Raw genomic sequence first — 24,493 nt, 5'->3', positions numbered from 1 at the left:
TGGTGTTCCAGTGTATGAATATACCATAACAACTTGTTGCTCCTTTTGCTGGATGTCTGCGTTGCTTTCAATTTGAGGCTATTATGTACAAAGCTGCTATGTGTGTTTTTGTATGAGTCTTTTGGTAGACAGCTTTTAATTTCTCTTGTACAAATACTTAGAAATTATTGGGTCATTGGGTAGATGTATTCTTAATAAACTATGAAATACTTTTCCAAAGAATTATACCATCTTTCATTCTCACAAGCAGTGTGTAAGAATCCCTGTTGCTCCACATTCTTCATAACACCTGATGCTCGTGATTTTTTTTCCCCCATATTTCAGCACTGGAGATGGGACAATCCAGGGATGCTCTTCCATTAAGTAACATTCCTAACCCATTTTATTTTGAGAGAGGCTACTGAGACTGGCCTCAAACTCTTGATCCTCCTGCTTCAGCTTTCTGCATCATGGAATCACCAGCATGTGCCACAACACCAGGCTTGACTGGCAATCTTTTTTAATGTTGTCCTGAAGACAAATAATATTGAGTATTTGTTTATGTGGTTAATTTTGGTCATTTATATATCTTTTGTTTAATGTTTAATCCAAGCTTTTGCCCACTGTAAAATTGTCTCTTTAAAGATCATGTTGTTGAAGCTTACTTTTATATATTTTGCATATAAACTCTTTGCCAGTACATATATTACAAATATTTTCTCTAACTCTCTGGCTTATCAATTTATTATTTTTTATATCTCTTGATCAGGCTAGGGGTAGCTGAAAAAAATCTCGTGATGAGCAAGTTTTAATTTTGATAAAATATAATCTATTTTTTTTTTAAGTTAATTCTTTCCATGACCTCTCTAAAAAATCTTTCCTTGTCCCAGGGTTGCAGTGATTTCCTTTTAGGCTTTTTCCTAAAAAGCTGTATAGTTTTAGCTTTTATGATTATGTCTATTATGTATTCTGATTTTTTAATGTTTTTATTCTTAATAAATTTCATTGTATATATTTAAGATATACAACAAACTATGAGATACATATATAGTGAAATAGTTATGGTAAGATAAATTACTGTCACATTATCTATTTTGATTAATTTTTGTGAGTAGAGTAAGATAAATTTCAAGTCTGTCGGTCTGTCTGTCTGTCTGTCTCTCACTCTCTCCCCTTGCATGCAGTTCTTTCAGCAAAATTTTACAATTTTTTCAGATTTATTAATTTGAACTTTATAGTGACACTTAGTAGTTGGGTTTATCCCAACTCATAAATGCATGGGAATGGATTTCAGTCCATTATCCCCCACTTTTTCCTCCCATCCTCCCTCCCCTCTCATTTTTCTTCTTCCGTTCTATTTGACTTACTTTCACTTGTCTAATAAGTTATATTTGGTTGGTTCTTTATATTATTCTGTCCTTCCCTTCCCCTTTCCTTTTTTTAGCATTAGATTCTGCATATAAGAGAAAACATTTAACCTTTGCATTTCTGAGTTTGGCTTATTTCCCTTAGCATTATATTCTCCATTTTCATCGATTTACTAGAAAATACCATAATTTCATTCTTTTTTTGTGGCTGAGTAGAATTCTATTGTATATGTGGACCATAGTTTTTTATTCGGTTCATCTATTGATATGCATCTGGATTGATTTCATAATTTAGTTATTGTGAACTATGCTGCTATAAACATTGACATGGCTGTGTTGCTGTAGTATGCTAGTTTTAGATCTTTTAGGAAAATACCAGAGAGTAGGATAGCTAGGTCATATGGTGATTTCATCTCTAGTTCTTTGAGGAATCTTTATGCTGCTTTCTAGAGAGATTGTACAAGCCTTTCCCACTGACAATGTACAAATGTAACTTTCCCCAAAACCTAGCCAGCATATATTCTTGATCATTGCCATTCTGAGGGAATGAGATGAAATCTTAGTATAGCTTTGATTTGTATTTTCCTGATTGCTAGAGATACTGAAAATTTCTTCATATATTTGTTGGCTATTTGTGTTCTTTTGAGAAGTTTCTGTTTAGTTCTTTTGCCCATTTATTGATCTTTTTAAATTGAGTTTTTTGTATATTCTGGATGTTAATCTCCTGTTGGAGTAGTAGCTAGCCAAGATTTTGTCTCATTCTGTAGGCTCTCTCTAAAACACTCTTAATCACTTTCTTTGCTGGTGCAGAAGCTTTTTAGTTTGATGGCATCCCACTTATTGATTCTCAATTTTATTTCTTACACTTTGAGGGTCTTGTTAAGAAAATCAGTGCCAGCACCTATATGATGGAGTGTTGACCCTATGTTTTATTCTTGCAGTTGTAAGGTTTCTGATTTAATTTCTAAGACTTCAATCTACTTTTATTTGAGTTTTGTGCAGGGTGAGAGAGTGGGGTCTAATTTCATTTTTCTACATATAGCTATTCAGTTTTCACAGCATCATTTGTTAAAAAGACCCATATTTTCTCCAAGATACATTTTTGTCACCTTTATCAAAGATGGTTAGGATGTGAATTTGTCTTTGTGTCTTTCATTTAGTTCCAGTGGTCTTCGTGTCTGTTTTGATGCCAATACCATTAGCATAATTTTTAAAACAGTATTTGTATTCCCTCATTAATTTATTTGACACTTGTTCCAAAATCACATTACCATGTAAGTTTATTTCTGCACTCCATTTCTTGCTACTTTTTATTCTATAGCAATACACTATATTGTTTGCTGTAGCTTTATAGTAAGTTTCAGTTAGAGTACTCCTGTAAAACTTTTACTACATGACCTTGACTGTTCTAGTTGCTTTTTATACCATATATGTTTTATGGATCAGTTTGACAATTTCTACTAGAAACTTGGCAAAGATTTTGATTTAGGTTACATCAAATCTTGAATCAGTTTGGAAAGAATTGACAGCTTAATAATGTTTAGTATTTTAATCTATGAACATTCTTTCAACATTCATTTCATCTATGATCATATTATTTAGGTAAGAATTTGTAAATATCAGCAATTAAAAATATTTTCAATGTCTCCCATTATCTTTTTAAATTTTAGCCTTTGATGTTTATTGTTTTTTAAAACTTAATTTTATAATTGTTTCATGCTAGTGTATAGAAATCATTGATGTTGTATATTGGCTTTCCACTTGCATTCTTAAAGAGTTTTCTTATTAGGTCTATTATTTTATTTTTGTGGCTTCTTTAGGATTTCTATTTTATAAATATATATGTATGTATATTTATAAGCAATATATAATAGATAATCAAGGTATTTTATTATTATTTGCAAATATGATTTTATTTATCTCCATATTTTAGCCTTCTTTCTTTCTTTTTATGCTAATTTGTTATGTATGACAGCAGAATGCATTACAATTCATATTACACATATAGAGCACAATTTTTCATATCTATGGTTGTATATAAAGTAGAATCACACCATTAATGTCTTCATACATCTACTAAGGGTAATGATATCCATCTCATTCCACCATCTTTTTTTATCCCCATTCCCCCTCCCTTCCTCTCCCACCCCTTTGCTCTATCTAGAGTTTGTCTATTCCTCCCACGCTACCCCTCCCTACCCCACTATGAATCAGTCTCCTTATATCAGAGAAAACATTTAGCATTTGGCTTTTTGGGATTGGCTAACTTATTGCAATGAGTAGGATTTCCAGTAAAATGCCAAATACTCATGGTGAGAACATTAGGGAGAAAACATTCAATATTTAATTGTTGAATATGTTGTTAATTATAGAATTTTATAAATGCTTTTTATTAGTTTCAGTAAGTTTATTTCTCGAAATTTCTAGTTTGCTAGACAATTTTAAGATAAATGGTTATTGAGTGTTGTCCAAAGTTCTCATCTATTATTTTTTTCTTCTACTTCCATTAAAGTGACCTTTTAATTATTCAGTTTGTCCATTTGGTTAATTACATTGAGTGATTTAACAAATGTTAAAGCAAACTGAATTCCTGTGCTTAATCCTCACTTGGTTATGATGTATTATCCTTTTTACATATTGATGGATTCAGTTATTCTTTAATACTTAAGAATTTTTGTGACATGCTCCTACATATATTCTGTAATTTTCTTTTAAAGAACTAATGTATCATGAATTTTATGATGAGCTTACGAGTTTTGAAAATCTTCCTTCATTCACTTTTTCAAATTCTGTAATCTTTATAATATTCTTTGACCATTGGGTAAAATTACTAGTGAAAGCATTGGGCTGATTTTTCTTTGTGGGAAGTTTTAATATTACAAATATAGTGTATTTGTTGGATATAGGGTTATTCAGATTTCTATTTCTATTTCTTTTTTGTTGTTGTTTTTCTTTCTTTTTTTTTAATTTGTTTTAACAGATTTCTATTTCTATCAGTGTTCATTTTGGTAACTTGTAAGGAATTTGTTCATTTTGTCTGTTTTGCTAAATATATTTTAATAAATAGATTCATAATATTATCTCCTTAAATTATATCTCATAATATCTATAAGATATAATTATAGCTTCTATTTCTTTCTTGATTTTTGTAACAGTGATTTTTTTATTAATCTAATTGGATATTTACTAATCCGTCTGTGGATCATTGGTTTGCTTTCTTGATTTTCTTAAATTATATGTTTTTAAGAAGTTTCTTCCATTTAAAAAATGTTTTTATATACATTGTGTTCAATTTACTCTTCTTATAGTTTAATATGGTAGAAGTTTAGGTCATTACTTCACATTTTTCTTCTTGTCTAACATAGACATTTAATACTGTAAATTTCTCTGTAAGTACTCTACCAATTACATACCACAAATTTTGATATCTTGTGTTTTTATTATTATTCAATTCAAAATAATTTTTTTAAAGAAAGAGTTAAAGAGAGAGAGAGAGAGAGAGAATTTTTTAATATTTATTTTCTAGTTTTCAGTGGACACAACATCTTTGTTTGTATGTGGTGCTGAGGATCGAACCCGGGCCACATGCATGCCAGGGGAGCGCGCTACTGCTTGAGCCACATCCCCAGCCCCCAATTCAAAATAATTTTTAATTTCACATGTGGATTTTTCTTTGAGCCAAGAGATTAGAAGTGTATGGGTGGTTTTTTTTAAAATTACTTTTGTAGTTGTAAATGGACAGAATGACTTCATTTGTTTATTTTTATGTGGTGTTAAGGATTGAACCCAGTGCCTCACACATGCTACACAAGTGCTCTACCACTGAGCTACACCGCCCCAGCCCAAGAAGTATGTTTTAAATTTTAAATAATTTTTAATTATTTATTTTCTAATTTAACATTGTTAATGGCAATTTTATATGATTTCTGTGTTTTAAAATATAAGAGACTTTATGCCTCAGAATATCATGAATGTTCTGTTTGTTTTTTTTTTGTTGTTATTTGCATGATGTTCTTTAATTATATCAAATTGGTTGATAGTTTTTTTTTTTTAAATCTTTATCTTTATTGAATGTGTGTTGACCTATCAGTTAAGGCAAGTATAGTATTAAAATCTTGGGGATAGGGATATAGCATAGTGTGAGGGCCTAGGTTATTTCCCAGCACCTGGGTGGGGGGTCCCAACTAGGATTACGGTTTATCTGTGTTTTCCTCTACATTTATCAGTTTTACTCTATATATCCTGGAGCCTTGACATTAGGTACATTCAGACTTTTATCTCCTGAATGCTATCTGTGATGATTACTTTTTGGTGTCAACTTGACTGGATTAAGGGATGCCCAAATAATTGGTAAAGTATTATGAGTATGTCTGTAAGAGTGTTTCCAGAAAAGATTGGCATTTGAAACAGTGGACCAAGTAGGGAATATCTGCCATCACCCAATGAGGGTAGGCACTATCCAAGTGCGTGAAGGCTCAGATGGAACAAAAAGGCAGAGTAAGGCCAGGCGTGGTGGCACTTGCCTATAATCCCAGCGGCTTGGGAGGCTGAGGCAGGAGGATCTCAAGTTCAAAGCCAGCCTCAGCAACAGGGAGGCACTAAGCAACTGACACCCTGTCTCTAAATAAAATACAAACTAGGGCTGGAGACATTGCTCAGTGAGTTCAATCCCCCAGTACCAAAAGAAAAAAAAAAAAAGGAGAGGGTAAAATTAAAATTTTCTCTACATCCCCTCTCTTACTCCTGGAACTCGAATACCCTTCTTCTCCTGCCCTTGGACATTAGAACTTTAGGTTCTATGACTTTTGGACTCTAGGATTTATGCTAGCAGGTCTCTGGGTTATTAGGCCTTTGGCTTCTGACTGAGAATTACACCACTGACTTTCCTAGTTCTGAGCTTTTTCAGATTAGGACTGAGCCACAGTACTGGCTTCCCTTTGTCTTCAGCTTACAAACAACCTCTTAGAACCTCTCAATCTACGTAATTGTAGCACTCAATTCCCCTAATAAGTTTTTTATCCATCTATTCATCAGTTCTATTGGTTATGCCTCTCAGGAGAATGCTGTCTAATTCAGATTTTGGTACCAAGAGCAGCTTTAGAGAACAGAATTTTAAGGATTAATTTCCTTAATTCACTTTAGAGTTTCTGAAATTTGTTCTCTAATCTTATCAGATTTAAAATTAGTTGTCTAACCTGATAAGATTTTACAATGCTAAGAATTCTACCTCAAAGAGTGTAGAAAGCATTAATAGTCCATAGTATTAACTGTTTATAAGAGATACACAAAATATCTGCATTGGATACTCCTAATCAAACACTTATAAGAGGAAGGAACTTAGTGACTCTTTATATGATACTTTATAACATTTGTGGAAAGTGAAGGAATATGATAACTTTGGTTGATTGTGCCTAATGTCCCTACACAAAGGAATGGAAAGAAAGGATGAACTTGAGGATTTTAATTCCTGGACCAAGCACCACAAAAATAACCTTTGACGGTCTAAATGTTCCCCGAAGGAGAATCTTCTCTCCTATAATCACAGGGTTAAAACTAATGAAAATCAAACATAAGCTTTCATAAAGTGATTGGCTGAATTATAATGAAATTGAGCTCTCAGCCTCACAGGGTATCTCCTGTTAATGTGAGGGCGTCTTTGGGAACCAACAGGATCCTGAAAGTTGAGATGAGGATTTGTGGAATATAATGAAGCTGGGGCAGTGAGCTCCTAAATTCTGATGAATTTTGCCAGTAAAAATGTTCTCTCCACCCTTCAGTGGGTGGCATTCCAAACAACAGTGGTAAGGAACTTAGTGACATGTATGAGGAGATAAACTTCATTGTCTGCCTCCCTTTAGCCAGTTCCCAAGCAAGACAATACTGATTTTCCTTAAGACATACACCCACCACCCTTTTTTGCTTCTAGATCTATAATCACATTCAAGTCTCAGCAGGTCCCTAAAGATGAGATAAAAAGTATGACTCATGAGGTGATGCACTACAAGAGCTCCTTGAATTTTCTAATTTATATAAGCAAAATTCTGGGGGATAGATGTAAGAACAGGTATTACAAGTATGATAATGGTGTAAAAAACATAAAGTTGGATCAGGCTAAATTTCTTTATATGGGCCTACCAAGCAGATATTCTTAACTTAAAGTTGCAACATAGGGAGTTAGAGCTCTGATAGGTTACCCTCTTGGTTTGTTTAAAAGTTGACCCATCATGAGTGAGATGCTCAGTCTCCCTTGGTGTCATGTAGAAAAGGAGAGATTGGAATGCTAGAGTGAACTTCTCACTTAAAATCTAGTCATCCATGCTAGGAGGGTTCACATATCTTTCATGAATTTGAGAAACAGATTTGTATGGGGAGTCCCAGCATCATTAAAGTGATTTGTGGTTTCTCTTTCTGTATGCCAAAACTTAACAGTGGGAATAAAAATTACTCAATTAGAAAATTTAAAGGCAATGGGAATAATTGAATCCTAAGGTGGCGGGGCCAAATGGTGGCATTCAACTATCAAAGGCAAGGTGGCTTAGTTACTGTAAAGAATAGCAGAGACAAATCCATAATCAGAGCAGTCTGATTTCTGTAGATCTTTGGCATTGGCTAGTTAATCATGGTGTTCCTAGAAGTGAAATAAATAGAAAGCCTACTAAATTCTTACTTGATCTGTGTAAGCAGAAAACTTCCAGGTAAAATGTGTCTAACTTGAATCATAAAAGTAGACTTATCACCCCTCAATCAATTCCCATATTTGAGCCAATTTATACACCCAGAACCCTTTGAATGAAAGAGAGACCAGGTACCCTTAAGGAATGGCCCTGGTATATTACCATAAATTTATACTTAATCTACAAACTTATTTATGGATTAGCTATATATTAATCTGTTAATATTTCTCCCTGCCTGCCTCAAAGGGAATGCCTATGTATTGAGGAAAAGAGAATAATCAGACCTTTCAGACTACTGGACACTGGATCTGATATAACTGATTCCAGGAGACTTAAAATGTCATCAAGGCCTTGCAGTCAGAAAAGGGGCTTATGTAGGTTCAGTGATCCATGGAGTTTTAGTTTAAGTCTGACTCTGTAGGTTGCAGTAGGTTCCTGAACTCATCCTGTGATTATTTTCCCAGATTGAGAATACATAATTTGAATCAACATATTTAGCAGCTGATGGAATCCCCCCCATTGATTCCCTAACCTATGGAGTCAATGCTATTATGGAGTCAACCTATGGAAAAAAACAAATGGAAGGATTATACTGCTTCTCTCTTAATAAATGAAAACAGTACTCATCCTTGGAGGGATTGCACAGATTAGTCTGTCGAGGATTTGAAAGATGTGAGGGTGATGATTTCATCACATCTCCATTCAACTTTTCTGTTTAACCTGTGCAGAAGATAGATGAATTTTGGAGAATGATAGTGCATTATCATAAGCTTAACTATGTTGACTCCAATTATAGTTGCTATACCAGATGTAGTTTCACTGTTTGAACAAAGTGACACATTTCCTAGTATCTGGTAAGCAGCTGTTTATCTGAAAAATGCCTTTTAAAGCACATCTATCTACAAAGCCACTCAGGAGCTGTTTGCTTTCAGCTGGCAAGAGGTAATGCTTGTGCTAAACCTCTCTGAATGGCAAGGCCAGCAGTATCCCTTCACTGTCCCGCCTCAGGAGTATACTCTCTAACCATATGTCCTAATTTACTTCACAGTAAGTTATGTGTCTTGTTGCCTTTCCCTTTCAAAAGATATTATACTGTTCCATTGAATTTATTATATTATCCCGATTGACCTAGTGAGTGAGAAATAGCAACTACTCTAGACTTTTTGGTAAACATTTTCATTTCAGAGGATTGAAAATCCAACTAAAATTCAGGAGTCTTCTACCTTATTGAAATTTATAGTGGTTTAGGTGGTATAGAGCATGTAAAGATATCACTTCTAAGTTTAAAGACAAGTTGCTCCATTTGGCTTCTCCTACAGTCAACAAAGATAAGTTGCCTAGATACAATAACTAGTGGGTCTATTAGGATTTTGGAGAGAACACATTTCTTATTTGAATGCTTCACTCTGGCCCATTTACTGAGTGATCCTCATGTTGTTAACTTGGGGGCTCAGAAGAGAAGAATGCTGTATACAAACTCCTTTGCCACTTGGATCATATAAGATCAAGCATATCCAGTGGTACTTGAGGTATCAGTGGCAGATAATAATAATAATGCTTTAATCACAGGACAGGCCTTTATAATTTTGAGAGGCAGCCATTTACCTATAACTAAGCCTTTACGGAAACTGAATACTTGACCATGTGCCATCAAATTACAATATGACCTGAGCTACTATCATAGACTGGTATTATCTTACCCACCAAGCCATGAAGTTGGGCATGCACAGTAGTACTCCATCATCAAATGGAAGTGTTAGGGCCCAAGCAGTTCCTGAAGGTACAAGTAAGTTAATTGAAGAAATGGCCCAAATGCCCATAGTTCTTACTTCTGCTAGAGAGTCTTCTCTCTTTCATTCTGCATCTATGGTTTCATCTTATAATCAGTTGACAGAGAAAAAGAGGACTAGGAATAAGTTTACAGACACCACTTGAAAGTAGACAGCTGCAGTACTAAAGCCCTTTTCTGGTACATTTCTTAAGACACTGGCGAAGGAAAATATTCTCAGTGGGCAGAACTTCAAGCAGTATACCTGATTGTACACATTGCTTAAAAAGAGAAATATCCAGGTGTGTGATTGTAAACTGATTCACTTGCTAGAGTCAATAACTTGGAAAGACCATGATTAGGAACTAGTGATGAAAAAATTTGGCAAAGAGTTATGTGGATGGACCACTCTGAATGGGCAAAGGATGTGAAGATATTTATGTCATATATTAATGTTCATCAAAGGGTGATGTCAACAGAAGAAGACTTCATATCAAGTGGATAGTATGACCCATGCTGTGGATACTATTAAGTCTCTTTCTCCAGCCACTCCTTTCTTCACCCAGTGGACTCATGAAAAAAAAGTGGCCATAGTGGCAGGGCTATGCATGGGCTCAGCAACATGGGCCTATGCTCACTAAGGTCAACCTGGTTGTTATCACTGCTGAATCACTGATTTGCCAGCAGCAGAGACCAATGTAGTTCTCAATATGGAGCCATTCCACAGTCTTCTACCTGGTGACAGGTTGATTTTATAGAACCATATCCATCTTGCTGTTTTGTATTTACTGGAATAGATGCTTACTTTAAATATGGATTTCCCTTCTACCAATATGTTTGTACCAAAACTATGGTCTATGGTCTTACAGACCAACTTTTGTACTGTCATGTTATTGATACACAGCTTTGTTTCCGACCAAGGAATTAACTTCATAACAAAAGAAGCACAGTAATGGGCTCATACTCAGAGAATCCCCTGGTATTACTATGTTCTCCACCATCCTAAAGCACTTCCCAGCTCTGTGATCAGGAAATTGTTCCTATGCTAAAATGAGCTTTACCATGTAGTTCACAGTCCTGCATTATCTATTGTTCAGTGCCTAGAAACATTTACAACAGATATCACATCCAGGGTTTTTTTTTATTTGTTTATGGTAGGAGGGCAAGTTTACTATGATTAATGCATAATAATTAAAAGCCTACCATAGTAATTTGAAGCCCATCATTGATCTTTTTTAAAAAGTGAAATAGTACTTCTAGTTTTAATTAGAATATAGACAGTTATGAGACCACATGCAGGAATGGGAACCATAGTACAGTGTTGTGATTTTGCTTATATGATGAGACATAGACTAGAGGTCAGGGAAGCTGGGATGACTGGAATTTGTGGATAGAGAATCAGAGACGAGGGAGCTATAGCAGATAAAATACTGCGAAAATCTGCCATTGAATCTTTGACTGCAACCTAAACTATACATTTAGAATAAAAAACTATAAAGTCAAGCAAAGAACAATTACTAGGGAGCTATATGAGGTACAAGTATCAAAGTTCACGCCAGATGGAGAGATACATATTGAGTTTTGAGTAGCCACAGAGAGACCTTGTTGCATAACTGAGGCATTCAATAGATATCTAGAGGGTGACACTTTAACAATAAGGCTTGACTAGCCCCAGAGTGAAGGCTAGTCTAAACTCTCCAACAATCTTTTAAAAAGGCATAAAATAGAATTCTAACCTAAAAGTAAGTTAACTACTTGTCCAAATTAACTTAAACACTTTTTAAAGAAAAAAATCCATGCATCAGCTTTATAACACAACAAACAACATCGATAAAAATTATTAGTAACATGAAGAAGGAGGAAAATGTGACCCATAACTACAAGAAAAATAAGTCAGTGGAAACAGATGAAAGGGTCACTGAGAAAGTGGGGGGGGGGACTTTTAAAAGACCTAGAATACCTAGAATATTCAATACCAAAGGAGGATAACAATGTTGTAAAACTGAGGCAATATAACAGAGAAAAGATAGTTTCTTTAACAAGTGGTGTTGGAGCAACTAGACTTGGCAAAAAAAAAAGTGAATCTAGACACAGATCTTCAAACTTTCACAAATATTAACTCAAATGGATCATGGGCTCAAAACATAAATCGTAAAATTACTGGAAAATAACAGGGAAAACCCTTAATGGTCTTGGGTATTGAAATGACATTTTATTTATTTATTTAATTAATTTTTGTTTTGTTTTTTGGAACTGGAGATTGAACCCACAGGTACTTTGCCACTGAGCTACATCTCTACACTTTTTTTTTTTTTTTTAAGACAAGGTCTCTGCTAAGTTGTTGAGGCTGGCCTTGAACTTCAGTTTCTCCTGCTTCAGCCTCTTGAGTCACTGGGATTACAGGCATGTACCACCATGCCCAAATGAAATGATTTTTTAAATAAAACATCAAAGAAACAAACAACTCAAAGGAATAGTTGATAAGCTGGACCTTGTAAAAATTAATAACCTCTATTCTGTGAAATATACCATTAAGAAAATAAGAAAACAATTTCCCTTTTCTCTCCCTTTCCATCCCACCTCATGTATCTGTTTAATGTTAATCTTTTCTTCCTGCTCTTCCTCCCTGCTCTGTTCTTAGTTGCTCTCATTATATCAAAGAAGACATTTGGTATTTGTTTTTTAGGGATTGGCTAGCTTCACTAAGCATAATCTGCTCTAGTGCCATCCATTTCCCTGCAAATTCTATGATTTTGTCATTTTTTAGTGCTGCGTAATACTCCATGGTGTAAGGGAAATTGCATGGTAATGGAGGGAGACCCTCATTGTTATACAAAATTACATATAAGAGGTTGTGAGGGGAATGGGAAAATAAACAAGGAGAGATATGAATTACAGTGGATGGGGTAGAGAGAGAAGATGGGAGGGGAGGGAGGGGGGATGGTAGAGGATAGGAAAGGTAGCAGAATACAACAGTTACTAATAGGGCATTATGTAAAAATGTGGATGTGTAACCGATGTGATTCTGCAATCTGTATTTGGGGTAAAATTGGGAGTTCATAACCAACTTGAATCTAATGTATGAAATATGATATGTCAAGAGCTTTATAATGTTTTGAACAACCAATAAAAAAAATTAAAAAAAAAGAAAAGAAAATAAGAAAACAAATCACCAAAGAAAATATGTGCAAAAGACATAGCTGAGGGGAAGAAGTATAGCTGAAGAAAGATATTGGCCAAATTATATAATGCATGTACAAATGTGTAGACAGATCCCACCATTATGTACAACTATAGTAGCACCAATAAAATGTGGGGAAAAAAAAACATAGCTGGTAAGTGACAATTGTGCAAAATATAGGAAAATTTATTAGAGCCCAACAATCAGGGAATAAAAAACATGATTTAAAAATAAATAAAAGATTTGAAGAGACATTTAACCAAAGAAGATACACATATGGCAATTGTGCATATAAAATATGTCATTAGGGAATTGCAAATTAAAACAAAAATGAGGCCCAGCGGCCTGCTGAGGGGCAGAGCCGCCCCCCACCCCCCGCGCCTGCCAGGTAGGGGAACTGTGACCACGGACAGAAAAGGCCCAGCGGCCCTTGGCGGGACAGAGCTTCCAATCACTCCTGCAAGGTAGGCGGACCTGCGACCCACCAGCAGAGGAGGAGCAGCGACCTGCTGAGAGGCAGAGCCGCCCCCTCCCCCTGCACCGGCAAGGTAGAGGGAACTGTGACCATGCACAGAGCAGGCCCAGCGGCCTGCTGAGGGGCAGAGCCGCCCCCCACCCCTCGCGCCTGCCAGGTAGGGGAACTGTGACCACGGACAGAAAAGGCCCAGTGGCCCGCGGCGGGGCAGAGCTTCCAATCACTCCTGCAAGGTAGGCGGGCCTGAGACCCACCTGCAGAAGAGGAGCAGCGACCTGCTGAGAGGCAGAGCCGCCCCCTCCCCCTGCACCGGCAAGGTAGAGGGAACTGTGACCACGAACAGAGCAGGCCCAGCGGCCTGCTGAGGGGCAGAGCCGCCCCCCACCCCCCGCGCCTGCCAGGTAGGGGAACTGTGACCACGGACAGAAAAGGCCCAGTGGCCCGCGGCGGGACAGAGCTTCCAATCACTCCTGCAAGGTAGGCGGGCCTGCGACCCACCGGCAGAGGAGGAGCAGCGACCTGCTGAGAGGCAGAGTCGCCCCCTCCCCCTGCGCCGGCAAAGTAGAGGGAACTGTGACCACGCACAGAGCAGGCCCAGCGGCCTGCTGAGGGGCAGAGCCACCCCCCATCCCCCGCCCCTGCCAGGTGACCACCGACAGAAAAGGCCGAGTGTCCCGCGGCAGGACAGAGCTTCCAATCACTCCTGCAAGGTAGGCGGGCCTGCGACCCACTGGCAGAGGAGGAGCAGCGACCTGCTGAGAGGCAGAGCCGCCCCCTCCCCCTGCACCGGCAAGGTAGAGGGAACTGTGACCACGCACAGAGCAGGCCCAGCGGCCTGCTGAGGGGCAGAGCCGCCCCCCACCCCTCGCGCCTGCCAGGTAGGGGAACTGTGATCATGGACAGAGCAGGCCCAGCGGCCTGCTGAGGGGCAGAGCCACCCCCCACCCCACGCCCCTGCCAGGTGACCACCGACAGAAAAGGCCCAGTGGCCCGCGGTGGGACAGAGCTTCCAATCACTCCTGCAAGGTAGGCAGGCCTGCGACCCACCTGCAGAAGAGGAGCAGCGGCCTGCTGAGAGGCAGATCCGCCCCCTCCCCCTGCACCGGCAAGGTAGAGGGAACTGTGACCACGCACAGAGCAGGCCCAGCGGCCTGCTGAGGGGCAGAGCCGCCCCCCACCCCTCGCGCCTGCCAGGTAGGGGAACTGTGACCACGGACAGAAAAGGCCCAGTGGCCCGCGGCGGGACAGAGCTTCCAATCACTCCTGCAAGGTAGGCGGGCCTGCGACCCACCTGCAGAAGAGGAGCAGCGACCTGCTGAGAGGCAGAGCCGCCCCCTCCCCCTGCACCTGCAAGGTAGAAAGAACTGTGACCACGCACAGAGCAGGCCCAGCGGCCTGCTGAGGGGCAGAGCCACCCACCACCCCCCGCCCCTGCCAGGTGACCACCGACAGAAAAGGCCCAGTGGCCCGCGGTGGGACAGAGCTTCCAATCACTCCTGCAAGGTAGGCAGGCCTGCGACCCACCTGCAGAAGAGGAGCAGCGGCCTGCTGAGAGGCAGATCCGCCCCCTCCCCCTGCACCGGCAAGGTAGAGGGAACTGTGACCACGCACAGAGCAGGCCCAGCGGCCTGCTGAGGGGCAGAGCCGCCCCCCACCCCTCGCGCCTGCCAGGTAGGGGAACTGTGACCACGGACAGAAAAGGCCCAGTGGCCCGCGGCGGGACAGAGCTTCCAATCACTCCTGCAAGGTAGGCGGGCCTGCGACCCACCTGCAGAAGAGGAGCAGCGACCTGCTGAGAGGCAGAGCCGCCCCCTCCCCCTGCACCTGCAAGGTAGAAGGAACTGTGACCACGCACAGAGCAGGCCCAGCGGCCTGCTGAGGGGCAGAGCCACCCACCACCCCCCGCCCCTGCCAGGTGACCACCGACAGAAAAGGCCCAGTGGCCCGCGGCGGGACAGAGCTTCCAATCACTCCTGCAAGGTAGGCGGGCCTGCGACCCACTGGCAGAAGAGGAGCAGCGGCCTGCTGAGAGGCAGAGCCGCCCCCTCCCCCTGCACCGGCAAGGTAGAGGGAACTGTGACCACGCACAGAGCAGGCCCAGCGGCCTGCTGAGGGGCAGAGCCACCCCCCACCCCCCGCGCCTGCCAGGTAGGTGGAACTGTGACCACCGACAGAAAAAGGCCGAGTGGCCCGCGGCAGGACAGAGCTTCCAATCACTCCTGCAAGGTAGGCGGGCCTGCGACCCACTGGCAGAAGAGGAGCAGCGGCCTGCTGGGAGGCAGAGCCGCCCCCTCCCCCTGCACCGGCAAGGTAGAGGGAACTGTGACCACGCACAGAGCAGGCCCAGGGGCCTGCTGGGGGGCAGAGCCGCCCCCCACCCCCCGCGCCTGCCAGGTAGGTGGAACTGTGACCACCATCAGAACAGGCCAGACCTGCAACCGAGAGACAGAACAGGCCCAGTGGCCTGAGGAAGGGTAGAGCCGCCCCCCCTCCCCCCCGCACCTGCAAGGTAGGCGGACCTGCGACCCACTGGCAGTACAGCCCCAGAGGCCTGCAGAGGGGCAGTGCCGCTGCCTGCACCTGCAAAGTAGACAGAACTGTGACCACCCACAGAAGAAGCCTAGCGGCCCGCAGTGGGACAGAGCCGCCGCCCGCGCCTGCGAGGGAGACTTTGCAACTATACAAGACCAATATAAATATATAGGGGGAAAATTCAATAACACAACAGTTTCACTAAGTAGAAAGGAACGCAAACAGTATGAAGAGACAAGGAAAGAAAGGACCACAAGCAATGCAGGTCAACTCAACATTAGAAGAGGTAATAGCTGCAGCAGATGGAATGTCAGATAAAGAATTCAGGATATACATGCTTCAGATGATCTGGAGTCTCAAGGAAGACATCAGACAGCAAAATCAGACAATGAAAGATCACTTCAACAATGAATTACATAAACAAATCCAAGAAGCAAAAGATCAACTACACAGGGAAATAGAGGTTATAAAAAACAAACAAACAGAAATCCTAGAAATGCAGGAAGCAATAAGCCAGCTTAAAAACTCAATTGAGAATACTACCAGCAGAGTAGAACACTTAGAAGACAGAACATCAGACAATGAAGATAAAGTATTTCAACTTGAAAAGAACATAGACAGCTCAGCAAGACTGTTAAGAAACCATGAGCAGAACATCCAAGAAATATGGGATAACATCAAGAGACCAAATTTAAGAGTCATTGGGATACAGGAAGGGACAGAGTTTCAAACCAAAGGATTGAGCAATCTATTCAATGAAATAATACGAGAAAACTTCCCAGACTTAAAGAATGAGACAGAACCCCAAATCCTAGAAGCCTACAGGACGCCGAATGTGCAAAATCATAAGAGACCCACACCTAGACACATTATAATGAAGATGCCCAACATACAGAATAAGGAGAGAATTTTAAAAGCTACAAGAGAAAGGAAGCAGATCACATTTAGGGGTAAGCCAATCAGGATAACAGCTGATCTTTCAACACAGACTCTGAAAGCTAGAAGATCCTGGAATAACATATTTCAAACACTGAAAGAAAATGGGTTCCAACCAAGAATTGTGTTTCCAGCGAAATTAAGCTTCAGGATGGAAGATGAAATTAAAACCTTCCACGATAAACAAAAGTTAAAAGAATTTGCAGCTAGAAAACCATCTCTTCAAAACATCCTGGGCAAAACATTACAGGAAGAGGAAATGGAAAATAACAATGAAAACCAACAGTGGGAGGTAGGACACTAAAGGGGGGAAAATAATCAAAGAGGAAAACAAACCATGTTTAGTAACATAAATAAACAAATATGGCTGGAAGAACAACCCATATCTCAATAATAACCCTAAATGTTAATGGCTTAAACTCACCAATCAAGAGACACAGGCTAGTAGAATGGGTCACAAAACAAGACCCAACAATATGCTGCCTACAGGAGACGCATTTGATAGGAAAAGACATACATAGGCTGAAGGTGAAAGGTTGGGAAAAATCATATCACTCATATGGACTTCGGAAACAAGCAGGAGTATCCATACTCATATCAAATAAAATAGATTTCAAGCCAAAGTTAATCAAAAGGGATAAAGAGGGATACTACATACTGCTCAAGGGAACCATACACCAACAAGACATAACAATCATAAATATATATGCCCCAAACAATGGTGCAGCTATGTTCATCAAACAAACTCTTCTCAAGTTCAAGAGTCTAATAGACCACCATACAATAATCATGGGAGACTTCAACACACCTCTATCACCACTGGACAGATCTTCCAAACAAAAGTTGAATAAGGAAACTATAGATCTCAATAACACAATTAATAACCTAGACTTAATTGACATATATAGAGTATACCACCCAACATCAAGCAGTTACACTTTTTTCTCAGCAGCACATGGATCCTTCTCAAAAATAGATCATATATTATGTCACAGGGAAACTCTTAGACAATATAAAGGAGTAGAGATAATACCATGCATCCTATCTGATCATAATGGAATGGAACTGAAAATCAACGATAAAAGAAGGAAGGGAAAAGAATACATCACTTGGAGAATGAACAATAGGTTACTGAATGATCAATGGGTTATAGAAGACATCAAGGAAGAAATTAAAAAATTCTTAGAGATTAATGAAAACACAGACACAACATATCGGAATCTATGGGACACATTGAAAGCAGTTCTAAGAGGAAAATTCATTGCTTGGAGTTCATTCCTTAAAAAAAGAAAAAACCAACAAATAAATGATCTCATACTTCATCTCAAAATCCTAGAAAAAGAAGAGCAAAACAACAGCAAAAGAAGTAGAAGGCAAGAAATAATTAAAATCAGAGCTGAAATTAATGAAATCGAAACAAAAGAAACAATTGAAAAAATTGACAAAACTAAAAGTTGGTTCTTTGAAAAAATAAACAAAATCGACAGACCCTTAGCCATGCTAGCGAAGAGAAGAAGAGAGAGAACTCAAATTACTAACATACGGGATGAAAGAGGCAATATCACAACAGACACTTCAGAAATACAGAAGATAATCAAAAATTATTTTGAATCCTTATACTCCAATAAATTAGAAGATAGTGAAGGCATAGATAAATTTCTTAAGTCATATGATCTGCCCAGATTGAGTCAGGAGGATATAGACAACCTAAACAGACCAATATCAATTGAGGAAATAGAAGAAACCATCAAAAGACTACCAACTAAGAAAAGCCCAGGACCAGATGGGTATACAGCAGAGTTTTACAAAACCTTTAAAGAGGAACTAATACCAATACTTTTCAAGCTACTTCGGGAAATAGAAAAAGAGGGAGAACTTCCAAATTCATTCTACGAGGCCAACATCACCCTGATACCTAAACCAGACAAAGACACTTCAAAGAAAGAAAACTACAGACCAATATCTCTAATGAACCTAGATGCAAAAATCCTCAATAAAATTCTGGCCACTCGGATACAAAAACTTATCAAAAAAATTGTGCACCATGATCAAGTAGGATTCATCCCTGGGATGCAAGGCTGGTTCAATATACGGAAATCAATAAATGTTATTCACCACATCAATAGACTTAAAAATAAGAATCATATGATCATCTCGATAGATGCGGAAAAAGCATTTGACAAAGTACAGCATCCCTTTATGTTCAAAACTCTAGAAAAACTAGGGATAACAGGAACATACCTCAATATTGTAAAAGCAATCTATGCTAAGCCTCAGGCTAGCATCATTCTGAATGGAGAAAAATTGAAAGCATTCCCTCTAAAATCTGGAACAAGACAGGGATGCCCTCTCTCTCCACTTCTGTTCAACATAGTTCTCGAAACACTGGCCAGAGCAATTAGACAGACGAAAGAAATTAAAGGCATCAAAATAGGAAAAGAAGAACTTAAATTATCACTATTTGCAGATGACATGATTCTATACCTAGCAGACCCAAAAGGGTCTACAAAGAAACTATTAGAGCTAATAAATGAATTCAGCAAAGTGGCAGGATATAAAATCAACACGCATAAATCAAAGGCATTCCTGTATATCAGCGACAAATCCTCTGAAATGGAAATGAGGACAACCACTCCATTCACAATATCTTCAAAAAAAATAAAATACTTGGGAATCAACCTAACAAAAGAGGTGAAAGACTTATACAATGAAAACTACAGAACCCTAAAGAGAGAAATAGAAGAAGATCTTAGAAGATGGAAAAATATACCCTGTTCATGGATAGGCAGAACTAACATCATCAAAATGGCGATATTACCAAAAGTTCTCTACAGGTTTAATGCAATGCCAATCAAAATCCCAACGGCATTTCTTGTAGAAATAGAGAAAGCAATCATGAAATTCATATGGAAAAACAAAAGACCCAGAATAGCAAAAACAATGCTAAGCAGGAAGGGTGAATCAGGCGGTATAGCGATACCAGACTTCAAACTATACTACAGAGCAATAGTAACAAAAACAGCATGGTACTGGTACCAAAACAGGCGGGTGGACCAATGGTACAGAATAGAGGACACAGAAACCAATCCACAAAACTACAACTACCTTATATTTGATAAAGGGGCTAAAAGCATGCAATGGAGGAAGGATAGCATCTTCAACAAATGGTGCTGGGAAAACTGGAAATCCATATGCAACAAAATGAAACTGAATCCCTTTCTCTCGCCATGCACAAAAGTGAATTCAAAATGGATCAAGGAGCTTGATATCAAATCAGAGACACGCCGTCTGATAGAAGAAAAAGTTGGCTACGATCTACATACTGTGGGGTCGGGCTCCAAATTCCTCAATAGGACACCCATAGCACAAAAGTTAATAACTAGAATCAACAAATGGGACTTACTCAAACTAAAAAGTTTTTTCTCAGCAAAAGAAACAATAAGAGAGGTAAATAGAGAGCCTACATCCTGGGAACAAATCTTTACTCCTCACACTTCAGATAGAGCCCTAATATCCAGAGTATACAAAGAACTCAAAAAATTAGACAATAAGAGAACAAACAACCCAATCAACAAATGGGCCAAGGACCTGAACAGACACTTCTCAGAGGAGGACATACAATCAATCAACAAGTACATGAAAAAATGCTCACCATCTCTAGCAGTCAGAGAAATGCAAATCAAAACCACCCTAAGATACCATCTCACTCCAGTTAGATTGGCAGCCATTATGAAGTCAAACAACAACAAGTGCTGGCGAGGATGTGGGGAAAAGGGTACACTTGTACATTGCTGGTGGGACTGCAAATTGGTGCAGCCAATTTGGAAAGCAGTATGGAGATTTCTTGGAAAGCTGGGAATGGAGCCACCATTTGACCCAGCTATTCCCCTTCTTGGTCTATTCCCTAAAGACCTAAAAAGAGCATGCTACAGGGACACTGCTACATCTATGTTCATAGCAGCACAATTCACAATAGCTAGACTGTGGAACCAACCTAGATGCCCTTCAATGGATGAATGGATAAAAAAAATGTGGCATTTATACACAATGGAGTATTACTCTGCATTAAAAAATGACAAAATCATAGAATTTACAGGGAAATGGATGGCATTAGAGCAGATTATGCTAAGTGAAGCTAGCCAATCCCTAAAAAACAAATGCCAAATGTCTTCTTTGATATAAGGAGAGTAACTAAGAACAGAGTAGGGTCGAAGAGCAGGAGAAGAAGATTAACATTAAACAGGGATGAGAGGTGGGAGGGAAAGGGAGAGAGAAGGGAAAATGCATGGAAATGGAAGGAGACCCTCAGAGTTATACAAAAGTACATACAAGAGGAAGTGAGGGGAAGGGGAAAAATAATATAAGGGGGACAAACGAATGTCAGTAGAGGGAGCAGAGAGAGAAGAGGGGAGGGGAGGGGAGGGGAGGGGAGGGGAGGGGAGGGGAGGGGAGGGGGGATAGTAGAGGATAGGAAAGGCAGCAGAATACAACAGACACTAGTATGGCAATATGTAAATCAATGGATGTGTAACTGATGTGATTCTGCAATCTGTATATGGGGTAAAAATGGGAGCTCATAACCCACTTGAATCAAATTGTGAAATATGATATATCAAGAACTATGTAATGTTTTGAACAGCCAACAATAAAAAAATTAAAAAAAAAAAAAAATAAAATAAAACAAAAATGAGAAACCACTACACACCTATTAGAATGGCCAAACTCAAAACACTGACAATACAAAATGATGTTGAAGGTTTGGAAGAACTCTCATTCATTGCTGGTGGGATATTCTTACCATACAATCTAACTATTTCTCCTTGGTATTTATGCAAATGACTTAAAATGTTTGTTTGCATATAAAACCTGAACTTGGATGTTTATAGGAGCTTTATTCATAATTGCCAAAACTTGGAAGCAATCAAGGATGTCCTTCAGGAATAAATGGAAAAATATACTGTGGTACATTCAGATATTGGAATACTATTCAGTGATAGATTATCAAGCTATGAAAGACATGGAGGAAACTTAAATGCAAATGAAGTCAATCTGAAAAGGCCATGAACTGCATGATTCCAACTGCATTACATTGAGAAAAGGCAAAATTATGGAATGAGTGAAAAGATTAATGCTTGCCAGGGGTAAGGGGGCAGGAAAGGGTGAAAGTAGAGCATAGAAAACCTTTAGAGCAGTGAAACTGTTCAGTATGATACTATAATGGAGGATAAATGTCATTATACATTTGTCAAGATTCATAGAATATATAACGCCAAGAATGAACCGTAATGTAGGCTACAAAGTATGGATGGTAATGATAGTAAACCAAAAGCAATGAAACGTTCCCGGAGTGATTGTAGAGGTTAGAGCTACTGCAAAAGACTTGAGATATGCAGGGATGTGGGTTCCCACCATATCTCTCATTTGACTCACGCATTTGGCTTATGTAGAAAACATGAATCTTGGAGAATCACAGTAAATTATTATCAACTTAACCTAGGTGGTAACTCCAAGGGCAACTGGCACTCCAGATGGAACTTCATAGTCTGAGTAAACTAATATGTTTCCTTCATATATCATGTATAACTATTGATACGGCAATGCTCCTTTTTCTCTTTTCAATTTCTGTGACAAAATAAAAAATGTTGGAAGCTATATACCTTTATTATCTTATCTCCATGATATATCAGTTCTTCAGTTCTTCAACCAGTCTTTCACTTTCACAAGACTGGTCCATTTCATTGATAATATTATACTAGTTGGACCTAGTAAACAAGTATTAAACCTATGGTGAGATATTTGCACATCACAGAGTGGGAAATAAATTTGATAGAAAAAGGTAACTTTTATCTCAGTGGAATTTCTAGGAATCCCTTGGGGTGGGATAAGTTGAGCTATACCTTCTAAGGTGAAGTTTTTGCACCTGGTCCCTTTCCAACCAAAAAGAAAAGCAGGAGGCACAATGGAGGCAGTGTATTCCTAATCTGGATGTTCTAGCCTGGCCCATTTACTGAGTGGTCAATAAAACTGCTAGTTTTCAGTAGGACCCAGAACAACCGGAGACTGCAACAGATCCAGGCTACTATTCAAAGTACCCTATCACTTTGGTCATATGATCTAGTAGATCTATGGTGCTTAAATTCTAAGTGGCAGATAGATATCCTGTTTGGAGACTTTGGAAGGCCCCCTAAAGGTATAGAATACAATGAGGTTTCTATTTTATTTTAGAACTTGAACCTGAAGAGCCTAAAGAGGTTTTAGAAGGTGAAAAACTTGAAGAAGTAGAGGAAGAAGTTAAGGAGGAGGAGGAAGAAATAGAAGAAATAGTTGGAGAACCAGCCAATTTGGAACGACTTTGGTCTTTTTCCTGTGACTTAACCAAAGGCCTTAACATAAGCAGCCTTGCCTGGAATAAAACAAATACAGTAAGTTATCAAATATTTTAATAATTCCATCTCTAGGATTTAAGGACAACTGTCAAATTCTAGTAATGAAGACTTTTTTCCTCTATGAGGCAATTAATTAAAATTAATCCCCAATTTTAGAATGTCCCTAAAACTACTTCATATTTTGAAAAGGGAAAATAAAACAGTTACAAGATCGTGTGTGTGTGTGTGTGTGTGTGTACACATACATATATATAAAACATTATCATTTTTATTTTAGGACATGTACTTGGGACATGGTATTCTCAATTCATTTCAGATACTAAGACACATGCTAGAAAGTAACATATGGTTGATTAATTTTAACATATACCAAAACTCATGTAACAAAATTCAGATTCTCCTCAAATTAGTCATATTTAGAAGTATATACTTCAATCCAGTGACTCTGCAAATAGGCAAAATAATTTTGAGATTCCTTTAAGTGCTATTACTACTAATATTAGCAAACACTTAAACAGTATAAACCAGACAGTGTTGTGTTATACCTGTGTTAACACTTTTAGGTATTATTGTTTTCTTCATTATGTTGATGAGGAAACTGAGATACAAAAAGTTTAAATAACTTACCCAATGATCACAACTATTAAATGAAACAGTCAATCTAAACAGATAACCTGGCACCAAGTTCTCACCCTTAACTATTGCACTGCCAAAAATCCTTTTAATACAAACAAACAAAAAGCTGAATCAAGCTCAGAAATGGTATGTTTGCTTGTAAAGAAGAAATAATTATAGAATAACAAAGCCAATTTCCTCCTGGAGTTTATAAACTTATTCTGAAGACATTTCCCATTTCTAAATCTAAATTTTGGAATTTAGCAATTTCAGAAACCTTTTGGAGAATAACACTATCTTTGAGATAAATAGTGTGTTTTTAAAGTGGTCAAAACTATTTTTTTAGAATTACATTGTATTACATATATTTAAGAATTAGCCTTATGATGGTTTGCTTTTTTAAATTAATTTGTTTATTTATATATGACAGTGGAATGCATTACAATTCTTATTACACATATAGAGCACAATTTTTCATATCTCTGGTTGTATACAAAGTATATTGACATTAATTCATGTCTTCATCGATGTACTTTGGATAATAATGTCCATCACATTTTACTATCATTTCTAACCCCAT

The 24,493-nt window shown here is 38.8% G+C and overlaps 1 protein-coding gene across 3 annotated transcripts in view; it reads left to right on the top strand.

Annotated features, from left to right (window-relative positions):
• The window catches only part of Dnai4 (dynein axonemal intermediate chain 4), a 128,985-nt gene that overhangs the window by 65,831 nt on the left and 38,661 nt on the right, over positions 1 to 24,493 (top strand). For all 3 annotated transcript variants that reach the window (XM_046451049.2, XM_058581577.1, XM_046451048.2), the window contains one exon: positions 23,138 to 23,334. In XM_046451049.2, coding sequence (XP_046307005.1) covers positions 23,138 to 23,334 — 197 coding nt within the window. The remainder of the gene's footprint in view (positions 1 to 23,137; positions 23,335 to 24,493) is intronic.

Source organism: Marmota monax, unplaced genomic scaffold (genome assembly GCF_021218885.2).
Source record: "Marmota monax isolate L192 unplaced genomic scaffold, Marmota_monax_Labrador192_F-V1.1 WCK01_AAM20220418_F8-fsc00023, whole genome shotgun sequence".
In the NCBI taxonomy this organism is placed as follows: domain Eukaryota; kingdom Metazoa; phylum Chordata; class Mammalia; order Rodentia; family Sciuridae; genus Marmota; species Marmota monax.
This window is presented reverse-complemented; position numbering and strand designations above follow the sequence as displayed.